The sequence below is a fragment of the Lepisosteus oculatus genome, chromosome 2 (assembly GCF_040954835.1).
Source record: "Lepisosteus oculatus isolate fLepOcu1 chromosome 2, fLepOcu1.hap2, whole genome shotgun sequence".
NCBI classification, from domain to species: Eukaryota; Metazoa; Chordata; class Actinopteri; order Semionotiformes; family Lepisosteidae; genus Lepisosteus; species Lepisosteus oculatus.
The window spans coordinates 57,069,950-57,083,665 of NC_090697.1; the positions used below are offsets into that span (position 1 = coordinate 57,069,950).

The following is a 13,716-nucleotide window of genomic DNA, read 5'->3' on the forward strand; positions in this document are numbered from 1 at the left end:
GAATTTGTAATGTCAAAAAAATTGTTTTGACTGCATGTTTTAGAGGTGTGAGCGTGGATGTGGTCCATTCCTTGCTGATGCAGTGCAAATAGAGAAACAAATGGAAAGAGTTTACACTCTCAGTTTTTTTAAGTCTTCTAGTTCTAATAGAATTGTAGCAGTTAATTTGATTGTTATTGATTACCAATCATAGTACCGTTCTGCTTACTTACTGTATCTGATGAGAACAAGATGGTGGAAGATAATTCCAGTTTTCTTTCTTAAAAAGGGCTACATGTAACCCAGAAATTCTGAGATGTTCACATTTTTGTCCCAGTTTCCCAGTTTTCTATGTCTAGGAGATAACCAAATGTGAAGTAAGGATATGAAACATGTGCAGTATACCTGAGGCCAGATATGTATTATGTCTGGAAAAATATTTTTGGGCACATTTAAAATGAAAATTAAGAAGTTATAATTATTCAAAGTAAAGAACTAGACTATTAATTGTGTCTATATTAAGTGTATTAGACATACATCATATAATGGAAAATAATTATTTTATTTTCTTAAGATATTGTCTGTCCTGCAGTCTTTGTTGGTAATGTTTGCTTTTGTTATATGTTTATATCAGTCTCTGCCCCAAACTGTCCCCTAGAGGATAATAGTTTGAACTGAATCTTGTAATTGAAAGTTCTTGTAAGCAAACATCACTTGGAAGCTATTAAATTTTGGTAGATATTGTGCAAAGGTGCTTTGTATCTGAAGTATTTTGTTTTGCAGCACATGTTGTGTAACAAAAAAACCTAAGGAAAATAAAACATATATTTGAAAAGAAAACAGCAACCAGTACTGTATGTTGTTTTAGTAAAAGGAAAAGCCAGGAACAACATCTGCATAAAGGGGAGCAATTTCACTTCTAGGAAAAGCTCTGCAGGGTTTTTTAGCGTTCTCCGAAGATCATAGTAATGATATAAGTTTACAGATTTGACTGGCCCTGATTAAAGATTACCATTTAGCTGTCTGATTGAAGCATTTTTTAAAAAGCTCCCATGGTTTGACTAGGCTGTAAAAGTTTCATACATCTGAGTTTCATACAAAGTAAATTGTCCATATTTGATTTTTCTCATTTAACAACTTAATATGATTATCAAATGCTTCACTTCTAAAAAAGTCTGTGAAAAACATCTGAAACAACCAAAATGCGCACAACACTAACAACCGACAGATATCAGCAGTACATTTGGAAGGGAAAAAATGTAAAATATGATGCGATCCAAAAGCTAATCATTGGAACAGAATCGTGTATGGGGACATTTTGATTTTAAGTAAATTTCATGTCTGGGAAAACTTAGTAAAAGTCTTGCAGATCCCTTTGAGGCAATAGTTGTGTGAAGAATGCGATCCATTGAACTCGCTCTTTGTGAAAATAGTTTGAGATGCTTTGACTTTGACTTTTGAGTTCTTGCCTATTCTGATTTCATTTTTCTTCTTCAGTTTGTAAACTGCATTCTCATTTGGGTTGAAATCTGAACATTTACTTTGCCATTTGAAGATTTTCCACATTTTTTTCTGATTAATTCAATGATTGGTCATGCTGTAAGGTGAAGTGCGGAACATGTATGTTTCCAAGTTCTCAACAAATATGGAAGGAGTTTCTTCTACATACTGTAAGCAGACAAAATATTTCCGTAAATTATATCATATATTCTGCTGCTACCAAAATAAATTCCAAAATCTTTGATCAGTTTGCTAGAAGAATGTTATAGTAAATTCTAGATGGCCATGTTGTTAGTGCTACCAAGTTTCAGAATTTTATTGGAAATAGAAATACCAAAAACAAGAAAGTTTTGGAACTTTTGTATTGTGTTGTTCAAATCCACTATGTGCCTTTTTCCCTTGTTTTTGAAAACTCTTAATAGAGTACTTTCTAACTTTCCAATCTGCAGTATAGAACAACAAAAGTGGATGACAACCTAGAATTTTTGTCTTTGTGTCAAAAAAGATTGATGATAACAAGTTGAAAACAAATCTTATTTTTGCAGAAGTTAAAAAAACCCTAATAATGATGAAGAAGAGGTGTAATAAACCAGTTGGGGTTACTTGCCAAACACATGATAAAGATAACCTGTCTGTGAGACAGTGGTACTGTACTTTGAGACATGGTGAAGAATCTTGTCTGAACTACATTTCCTGGAAAGCTGTGGAGGAATGAAGTTCTATCCCGTCACTGATCAATTGTTACTCAACTATATAAGAGAATTGGTCTGGTCAGAGTCTAAAATCCAGGAAGCAGAGGCTTCCAGGGTCCAAATCCTGACTACTTGGTCATGAAGGATCCAATGGCACCTTTCAAAAAGTATAGTGTTGTTAACACCAGCATCTGCCAGCATAGCAATTTCTACTCTGGGATTGTACATTCTATCCTTCCTAAATTTTCCCACCAATGCAATTGGTGAAACAAATTCTTACAGAAAAGGCTGGTGAAGGAATGGGCCCTCTACAACATGTAAGATACTTTGCGGTGAAAATGTAATAGTATTGCTCCTACAATTATAATTATTTTGCAGTAATATAATGTTAGATTTATTAGATGCTTGACACTATTCATTTTTTTTAAATCTGCCATCATGCAAATTAAGATCCTGTCCATTTAGTGTCAACTATTGTTAAAATCTTATGTAATTGTTAAACTAAATTGCCTTAGTTTTATGAAAAGATATGAACAAAAAAGAAAGCTAGAAAGCAAAGGTTAATCATGTGACCATCATGTGTCTGATCATTTGAGGATTGTAGTCTGAGGTTCAAGTTAAAGTTAGGTGTCTCTGTTTCTGTTTCTTACTGTTTTTGTATATTTTTTGTGCTGGTGAATCATTTGAAATATTGAGGACTTCAAAACATTGAATTGACTCCCATATCATCCTCAAATAAAAACAATTAGACTACATTAGCTAAAAAGTTTGCTGTACTCACAAGGTCAATGGAGCAGCTGTTGCTCCATGTTAAAAAGAGATAGTCTGCTCAATATTTTACAACTCAGATTTTAAATTATCTCTGTGTTCTCACTGTCACCATCTTAGGATGTAAGAGAACCTAAACTATTAGATGTATTTATCTCTGAGCTTGAAACTGGACTTTGTTTTTGGTGAACAAACTAACACAAATCCTCATGCTCAGAGTACTTAATACTCATGCATTGAAAATGAAGCTTGGAATGTCAGCTTGTCAAGCTACAAGGAGTTAATGGGTTCTATTGCACTAATGAGCCACTCATTTAGTCATATCAGACAGAATAAGAGCATTGCATTTCAAGAACACTAATATTTTCTGCATCATCCTTCCTTATAATTCGGTGTGTGGATAAGGTTAGATATACTTTAGGAGAGTTTTTTCCTTTTGTGCTTTTTATTTTAATATGCATTGAGTGGTATTATCTTAACATTTTTCTTATTCATCTTGGGAACTCTTATTGAACTTTATATTATCTGTTTTGATGTGACATCTGACCCCTTTACATGACTTCTGATACTGTTTAGAGGTGTACAGTATCTTTTACAAGACACATCCTTGATTATGTTTTATGTTATGTCCTTTTTCCTGGTGAATAGAAGTTAAATAGAAGTTGACCTTTCCTACTCTTACTTGAGAGTTATTTTTCGCTGGTGTGTTTGTACTATAAAAGGAGGGCATCAGCCTTTTAAACTTGTTTCATAAAGGTTTATTATATGATTCACAAAGTCAATGAGGAGAGGGGATTGTTTAGACAGGGGTTTCTTGATAGGTCCTTTCTTTCCCTTTGGGTCATTTTACGAGGTCCTCCTGTTGTCGTTTGAGTGGCATTATGTGAGCAAGGTTAAAGATCCAATTTCTGCAAATTTATACTAACTAAAAAGTCTTCATGTGCCCTCCAGTGGCATTTGAATAACACACTATTACAAAATGTATAGAAGCCAGTATCTGGATTTTATCTGTGGCTCAGTCAGTGACCCCTCTGTTTTGTGGAACACTGTCAAAGCCTTTATTAAGGTAATCAACTTTGCTTCGCACGTATAACTTATTCTTGGCAAAATTGGAAACCAATTTGGCTTTTATAAAACAAGCTCAGCAGCTTAGTCTGTTGCAAATGCATCAGCAATCATCTTTGTTATTAGATAAAAAATTATTAGTTATAGTATGTAATACCATCTGCTGCTTACACATCATGTAGAAATTCATCTGCATGAACTACTAAACAGAACTAAGAAGAATTATTACTTTAACTGCAGCTGATCCACTGAAGTAGGCATTTCAGCAATAAAACAAGTAATAGGTTTATTCCATGCTAAAAAAAGAAGAAAGAGAACACAACGTTTCGGCCGTGGAGCCTTCTTCAGGTGTGGTGCTGCTAATTTCAGCAATTAGATTGGTAAAGGGAATGTGATTGTCTAATCCCCTTCAGATTCCAAACCTCACACCTGCTTTTTATATTCTAAATTATACAGTTTGAGAATTCACTATTAATGGGAAAATTAGGTTTCTCAAATATTGTAATTTTCCTTTGCCTTTCTCCTGTAGATGTGACTTTACTGGAGGCTCTCTCATCCCTGGATGATACTCTTTTATTAAAATGGCTTGAGTAGGCTAGTGCTTCAGCATTCATTGGCTGCAAAGGAACTAGAACTTCCACAATGATAAGCAAAAAGAAGAAACTCAGTGTTTCAGTTGTTGAGCCTTCTTCTAGTGCCAGACGTGTTGTCAGACAACTGAGACATTGTTTGTGGTGTAATTAACCTTTTCTTGTTCCTTTATTATGATGTACTTCTACATAATTTGATTTGTTTGGGTATGGAAATATGGTTTTGTTCTGTATCCATTTTCTTATGCTCAAATAAAAAATAAGACAAATATATATACAAAATAGTACAGCAAATGGATATTTCTTACCTTCCTCACATAGGTTGAGCTTGGACAGACTTCTGGAATTCATTCCATCAAAGCGTTCTTCACAGAAAGACCCGTTCTCGCGCTCCTCGTAGGAGCTCATATACATGACTTTGTTCTCCATTGGGATGCTGGTGAAGCTGAAGAGGAGCACAATTGTAAGGATTGTTAGATCTCAAGTCCAGGGCATTAATGAAGTCATCTGACCTTTACCCAGAGTGCCAGAGTAACAAGCACATGGGCCGTCCAACCACATTAAATGGCTTCTTACATTTCTGAATCGTATCTCGAGAAAATTATATATTGGTGCTCTTCGATGTGCTTAGACCTTTTCATGACTATAATCACTGCAATACACTTGAAGTACTATAACTATAGTAATTTTAATCCAAAATCTCAATGTTTACTTGCCATTGCAATTTCATTCTATTATTTTAAAGACATTGAAATGGACTATCAAGCATTTCTATCATATAAGAATGTTCACAGCTTTCGTTTATATTTATATTTTATTTCTTTTTTTTCTTTTATATTTATATAGCTCAGTGTTAAATAAAAAATGTACATGAACATCCATGAATCAAAACCAATACCATTTCAAAGGGACTGCATGTAGACTGATATTTTAGGACCTCAATTAAAAGGTTGTGTGCCCCAGTGTACCAATGAGCATGTTAGTAGAACCACTCTAATTTCGAAAAGGACTATGTTCTGTCATGTTTTTTATTTATGCATTTAATTTAAATTTACAAAGCTCTATAGTCGGTAGATTCAGTGTTTACATTCAGGGATGAAGCCAAAGCACTGCTCAGAATAACACACAAGACATCCATTTTTGTTGTTTAAACCATTTCAATCGTTCATTTATCACTGAAAATAGAAGTCTTTCCAGTAAGTGAAACAATATTGAGAGAATAACAGGCGATATACAGAAACACAAAATCCTGTATATTGAGAGAACCTCCAGAAAATATGTAAAACATGTTTTAGCAAACCCCGTATTCCAAACACAAAGTTTAATTAGTAGGCTTGTGAAAATGGCACTTGGTATTCCACAGACAGACCTCAAATTTAGAATACAACGAACACAAACATGAGTAAGCCACAGCTCCCAAACCAATGGTATCATCTATGAGCTCACAAGATTACTGCAGAGGGGATGTTCACATCCAACATCTACTGTGCTGCCACCTAATGGTTTGAACCACTCACAAACCAGAAAGGCAGTGGGGTTTCCATTTTCTTTTTTATTAAAATGAAATTTTTTTTGGCATAGGAGTATTATAAAAGTGATTTTCATGAAGGAAGAAAACAAACAATGATTTTGATTAATTCAATGTTAGGTAAATGCCTCACTTCAATGACTCACATGGTCTTGTAGTACGCTCCCAATTTTAAAATGCAGGTTTTATCATACTAGCAATCAATAATATACAAATATAGCTTGCAGTATGATGTCTTTTCATGCAAAATGTTGTGCGTTCTACATTGTTACAAAGGAAACTGTTGGAATTTGGAATCCTTTCAAGATCCACTGTTAAGCTGCATGAAATGAAATGAAAATTCATTGGATACATTTGATCACTACATTCACATTTTAATTACTATTTAAATCCTGTTTTCTGTGTTTTCACTTATTTTTTTGCTTTGTTAGACATTTTCCTCTGATAAAGATCTTTGTTTTATATGTTGCCAAAACTGAGGTTTTTCCATAGTTTTTTCTTTTTTGTTCTGAAGTTAATGGAATTCTTAATGAGGAGCCAGCAGGCACTGCTGAAAATATATTTATCAATCAAGAGTTGATGTGGTTTGCTAAATAAATAAATGACTATAGGAATCTGTCCGCTCATATTAAAAAATACAAAAATAAGCAAATCATTTCATGAACTATACCATATGAGATTCTGCAAAGTAATAAAGTTAGCCATATTTTCATTCATTTTTGGTATTTCCCTAATAAGTCTAAGTAATTATTTGACTCATAATGTATATTTGTATTACACAGGAGCATAGGTATACTAAAGGTCAACAGTATTGTAGCTCGTAGTAGTTCAGGTGGGTAGCTGCGGTGTAGGCTGCAAAGGAAGAAGTAATAGGTTTATTCCATGCTGAAAAAGGAAGAAAGAAAACACAACGTTTTGGCTGTGGAGCCTTCTTCAGGTGTGAGCTACGCAGCTACCCACCTGAACTACTACAACCTACACCTGCTGCTACCCACTATGCCTGCCTCCAAATCTTTTTCTAGATCTCTTCGGCATATCTTTTCTTCATCCCTGGGCCACATGCCCGCTTCTCTCACTAAACCAGCATTCCGTCTCTTCACTTTGACACCCGAAGAAGGCTCCACGGACGAAATGTTGTGTTTTCTATCTTCCTTTTTCAGTATGGAATAAGCCTATTACTTGTTCCTTTGTAGTATTGTCGCTCTATCACTTCGGAGGCAGTATGGTATTGTTCATTCTTCTTCAGTCAAATTCCTGTTTTTCAGAGACATCACATATCTCTAACAAAGTAAGGTAAATATATTAATGTTAGCCCAGTCTTGTTTTATGTTTTGTTTCAGGAAAGATGCATGATTTCAGCAATGCAGTTGACTGCAGTGAAATGCTTCCAATTACAGAATCTAAAGCCTTTGCTTGATATTGTAGACAATCTGTGTTGGAGCCTTTTGAAGTCAAAGATTAAACCACTTACACATTGTATAAACTGTGCAAGACACTAAATAAGCAATAGAGTAAGCACATCACATTATTATTTTTCTGTAAAGAGATAGTACAACCCTGACATCCAAGCTACAACCTTATAGCAAATGACACAAATGTTTGACAGTCCTAAATGAAATGCCATACTGAGTGATTGCTGTTTGTGTTAGCCAAACTGTGATGTAACCAGAGCCAGGCATAGCTGGAAGCCTCACCAAAAGCTGCACGATATTCACAATATACTGTATTCTAAGCCTTAAATCAATCCAATACACTATCCTTCACCCCAACATGGATTTTCAATGTAAAAGCGTTTGCCAACAAAAAACTAGGAATCTCTACTTTTCTTCATTTTGCTACAGGTCACATACAGCATCAATAAATAATACCTTCACATGGCTGAAAAAGCACTGTTTTTTTTATTTGTCAAATTTCTGCAATGACTTCTTCCTTTAAGTAACAGACTGAGTATATTCTCACATTCAAGAAATACATTCATTCATCCTGAGAAGCAATAAAAAAGTATCAAACTCCAATGCAAGTGCTGATGAAACATGGATTTACTGTCCCTTTAAAAGTGTAGAGACAGTGTTACCAAAGTCTACGTCATTTTCCAATGGTCTCCTTTAGTCCCCTTTTCTATTCTTTATTCCAAAGAAACTAAAGAGGAATTTAATTGTCATAGAGTCAATATATTATGAGTAATCCATAAAAATGAATAGTATTTTTTTTATACATCTTTAAAAACAATAGAACATTTAATAATATATACTTAATAATGAAAAATGCATTTTGAATAAAGGCAATGAATTCACCTAGAGTATTATGGTACTTATCAGTAATCTTATGGACCTTTTCTAAATTTGTATTAAATACCACCAAGTCTTCAGACAGTTACGAAACCATCACAGCAGTGTACTACAGATGTCATTGTCTCAATCTGAAATTATGATTTAAACCCCAGAAATCCAGGGAATGACAGATTATAATGGAAGCTGATGTTTTGACTGAAATGAGAGCGATTCTAGAATTCTGGGTGTTGTCTAGATCCTCAACAAGAGGTTTTCACGTCCTTCTTTCTTTTTTTGACTGGTTCATCATTGCCCACCTACTGGATGAACTTTTTGAAGCTGCACAGAACATTTTATTTTATTTTCCTGAGGTTGAACCTAAAAAATCCTACAATCAGAGTACTGCACCAGTGTGGCTTCAAAGGATAAAATTATCTTTTTAATTGCAGTGACCCGCACATAAAAAGCTGCCTCTGAATAATGTAATTTGAGGCCTTGTCAAAGCACAGAATAAATCCACAGAGAGAATTGTTCATGAACTGGCATAAGATTAGATTTGCTGCCACAGATACTGAGAATTTCAGTCTCAACCAATCTAGGGCTTGCTGTCTCTACTGCCACCTATAGTATGCGCAGAATTGTAGTCTACCACCTTACATGTACTGTACATGGCTTTCATTCACTCCATGTTTACGATTCTGTGATTGAACATTCTATGTTTGATGTTCCTCAAACAGACTTAATCAAACAAAGTTCGCCCACCAATACATCTGTGATTGAAGAAATATGCAACAGTGCTTAAGTTTCCTTTCAGTTTGGGAATTTTGGCAACCTTGATTTTACAACCAGAGCTTTCATTTACTATGCCAGGTGAGGAAAAAAACTAAATATGAAGTATTCTGTTATTTTATATTCAATGCCTCATTACATTAATCAGAATTTGACCAATCCTCTGAAATTAATTTGTAAAAACAGAAGTTAGGGAGGAGTTCAAATTGTATCTTTGTACTTCTGCAGTCTTGCAGGACTTGGCTCCACTGCTTTTTAGTCAACTTAAGTTGTTGATCCATCATACTGCTGGCACAGAGATTCTGGACTCTTGATAAAAAGGGAATGTTTCTTCTTGTCTTTGTGTTTCTTCTCATTTATACTAGGTTTAACATTCAATAAGTTAAATCATCTCATCACCTAAACCCAATCTACTCTGTTTTTAATTAGGTGATTTATTCATCAAAGTCACTTATTTGTATTGTGGCCAGTCATGATATCAAATTCACAGACAAAAACATTAAATCAATATCCAAAATCTGTATGCGTTCATCCATTTTCTAAACCTTATCTTATGCAGGGTGGCAGGAGACCACCATAGCCTAACCTGGCAAGCACAAGGCATAGTACGGGCACAAGGCATAGTACACCCTGCATGGGAAGCCAGTCCATAGCTGGGCACACACACACTCATACTGGGGCATGTTTCTACAGACGCCAGATAAGGTACCTGTCACGCCCTCTGTAGCCAGAGGTTGCTCCTTCTCTGTCCTGTCCCTAGTTTCCGGTCTTCTGTCCTTCCTGTCCCTCTCTTTCCCTTGGGCTATTTATTTCCGGGTCTTGCACTCTGTCCTCGCTCAGCAATGACGTTCGGATGTCCTGAGACCCGCATAGCACCAGGGCGCCCCACGTCCGCTCCCTGAGGGCATAGGTTTCTATACGGCATTCTTGAACTCTTTGCACTAATGAGTCCGGGCCTTTTTCCCGTCTCGCCGCTACGCATATGGGTCTTTTTCCGCTCTCCTGCTCCCCACGGTTAGTCCCTTTGGACATCCGTGACAGTACCAGTACATCTTTGGACTGTGGGAGGAAACCAGAGCACCTGGAGGAAACGAACATGGGAAGAACAAGCAAACTCCACACAGATAGCACCCCAGAAACTGAACCCAGAACCCCAGTGCTGTAAGGCAGCAATGCCCACCACTGCACCATCATGCCTCACATCTACTTTATTTTCAAAAATCATGCATGATTTGAGCATACTATAGTACTGTATATGTAAACACATATAAAAGTATATATACTTTTGCATAATGTATATAAAAAGTATATATAAACACAAGCACATGTATAAAGGTGCTTGTTACACTATTTTATATTTTGTCAGTAATATCTCTTCTGCATGAATTCAATACATACTCATCCTAGCAATACCAGTGTTAGACGGTTCAAGTGAATCAGCTCATTTAAGATAGAACGTGCCTATAGTAATTCCCAAAATTGTTTACTTCAAATTGGTAGAAAAACCCATGAAATTGAAAGCACATTGCAAGCTTGAATGCTGATTGTGATACCATACATTTCACTTTACACCATATTCATTTAATTCTTTCTGGCAGTGAAGTGACCTTGGGCCAGGTGGCATTGTAGGCTCATTGCAGCAGACTGCAGTCACATTCTAAGGTCTGCTTTCAGTCTTGAATCCAGTAACCATCTGTTCAGCTTACATTTTGTTTCACAATCTTCCATACCCTAGCACTTTCCAGAAGAGAGTAAGAGGGATAGGAAAAGAGTACAATAGTCAGGAGTATGTTGCCTCCTAATAGAAATTATACTGTATATTATATTAGGATATATACATTAGGAATGGGTATGCATTTCTTTTGTTTTTGTTTTTTTAATGCTGTGCACGTTTTACTACTGATGACAGGTTATCAGGATAACAGGTTATCACATTAGGGCTATTATAGTACATAACCCTCAGGACAGTTTTTGAAAGCATGTTGATACTGTACAATTGATTGACCGTTCTATTAAATTAATTGAATTATTGATACAATGCTCTTCTCTTCACTTTACCTACTGTATGTGACCATACACACAAAATTCCAAAATAAATTTATATCCCATAAAGACCTGTTGCCTTTTTTATTTGACAAATATGGAAATATTTAAATGCATAGAAAAGTCACTTTTTCTTCTTTAAAATATCTTATTGCATATGTATAGCTTGGTTCTAAATCAAATATTCTGTATACGAAATGCGGACAATAGCAAGACAAGGCACAACACAGGAATTAAAAAGTAAATACCGCGTATACTGAACAGCAGGACAATTAAAAGAGAGTTTCTTTCGCATTCAATTACAATTGTAGACGCATATTACAACGAAATAGCAATCACCACTCCCTACACACACACACAAAAGTCTGGATCTTTCAGTGTTGTAAAGTTTCGTTATGATTGATATTCATCCACCTAACATAACGTAATCAAAGAACTGCCTACACCAGAGATAACTAATAATTATGTAGAACGACGAAACTAGAAATGAAAGTGGGTGAAACAACTATAAAGAGCCTTCCCTGTTGTAAAGTAGTAACATTATTTAACAGGCTGAATGTTCACCTTTGTCTAGTTTTTACAATAACCCCTGGCTCTGACACTTACAAATATACTGTAACAGGTTCGAGTTTTTATTTTGAAAAGGGTTTTCAAACACAAGAAAAAATAGTTAAAACGCTGTTTTAACTTTTCACTTTTGGTCTATCTACTTTTTACAATAACTCCCACAGGCTATGACACTTACCTTGTCAGTTCAAAAACTGACTGATTAATCCACTGAGCGCTCTTTCCCGATGTAGTTTTTAACACATCATGTCAGGATTGTCCGCTTTCCAGTGCTTTCTCCAGAAAACAAATTGATAGAATAATTTAAAATAACCTGTTACCCGTCAAAAAAACAAACACTTCACGCCTTTTATTCCACCAAATTCGTTTTTTGGGAGAAATGCTAAATAAATGCTAAACGAAGTGAGTACAAATGTCACATGCATGAAAAAGTACTGCATAAATTCTTGAGCATATTAACACTTTGTTGACTAGGCGTACTGTAGTAAGCCATTCATGGAGAGTGTTTTGTCAGTACTGTAAGTGTAAGACGTTTATCATCGGGAGGGCGATTCTAATTAAAGTCATACGTATTTACTACATTGTATAGATCCTAGTTCGCCAGCCCTAAAGGCAGTCTAGATATATTCTGTATTTTGAGTGAAAAGTTTGCATTTACTGAAGGCGCCCTCCTGTGGTTATGTTAGCTGCGCTTTAATTCTTCCAGTCCGATGTTTTCGGTAACACATTGGGCAATGTTAAAACTCGTGAAACGACAGAATGAAGGAAGCAGAGTCTGAATCACGAACATTTTTGCTTTTACTTAGGCAATAGTAAAGAACAAACGTGTAACCAGCACTTTAAACTTAAACTGTATATGTGAAGGGGTTATTCACGAATTTCTGTCTAAAAAATGCTTATGTAACTTTGTTAGCAAAATAGCCTTTTCAGCACACTGACAAAGTTCCCAGGGTCTAACAGTGAATTATTTCATTATGACAGTAAACATTTCAAGGTTATACTCTTAAAACTATGTATTTCTGTTGATATGTATAATATTAAATTACTAATCCATAGGGTATAGTGTGACCAACCCACACATTATGCCCTGTGCTTAGATATAGCAGTGCCCTTGATAAAAGGGGTGAAAATCAGAGAAAGCTGTGAAGCCCATGATTCAGCTCCTTTAAACCTCACAGCAACTTCAAGCCAGCAATCAGAGCAACATACTGTATTTACAGCAAGTCATTTCAAGATACAGTATCAACTTAATTGTTGTGTAATTATGTCAGAGTTTCAGTTTTTCTTTAATGTCTTTTAAACTTGGTAATTTAATCATAAAATAGCCTTAAAATTTCAGGCTTGGATAATATGTTAAATTTTCAGAGTTAACTGTCAGACCAAAAAAGCAATTAAGGCCTTGAATGGAAAACTACAATAGAAATTGAGTCTGACACCCATGTGTGGCTTATGTGTACCTACTGCTCAAGGAATTTATCAGAAGAGGGTTTTATTTTACAAAGAAATGCAGTGAAGATTACAGGAGGGGTTGTGCTTTCACACAAAATGGCAAGAGACCCGTGAATGAATTTGTAAAGATTTGTTGGCTCAACAAGCACAGCAGGGTTCTCAAAATAATCCAGGCTGAAATGAAGGAAGAACTGGATTTGAATGTTCAGTCAACCTGGAAGACTGAGTTACTCTGTGTCCCACTAGAGTTGTTTTTGGAAGACAATTTGGAAGTTTATCATATTATAAGGTCACTGCTCTGAACACTAGGAAAGTTTTTTGTATACCATTTGTGTAGATGTCAGAATACTCATTCCAAAGGAAAGGATCCACCAGTCCAAACGTACATACACAATTCAAAGAAAGTGCTATAGTGAGTATTCATTATCCTAATAGTAAATTTCTAAAGTTCACTTGATACCTGTGGAGCTGGTGCT

General features: G+C 35.5%; 1 protein-coding gene across 2 annotated transcripts in view; it reads right to left on the reverse strand.

Moving 5' to 3' along the window:
* scara5 (scavenger receptor class A, member 5 (putative)) overlaps positions 1-12,359 on the reverse strand; it is an 87,106-nt gene extending 74,747 nt beyond the window's left edge. The window contains exons 1-2 of one of the 2 annotated variants that reach the window (XM_006625751.3): positions 11,970-12,359; positions 4,903-5,039 (exon numbers count right to left, since the gene is read on the reverse strand). In XM_006625751.3, coding sequence (XP_006625814.1) covers positions 4,903-5,023 — 121 coding nt within the window. In that variant the 5' untranslated portion in view covers positions 5,024-5,039; positions 11,970-12,359. The remainder of the gene's footprint in view (positions 1-4,902; positions 5,040-11,969) is intronic. The other variant, XM_015343771.2, reaches the window with a different exon arrangement.
* Between the last annotated feature and the right edge of the window lie 1,357 nt (positions 12,360-13,716).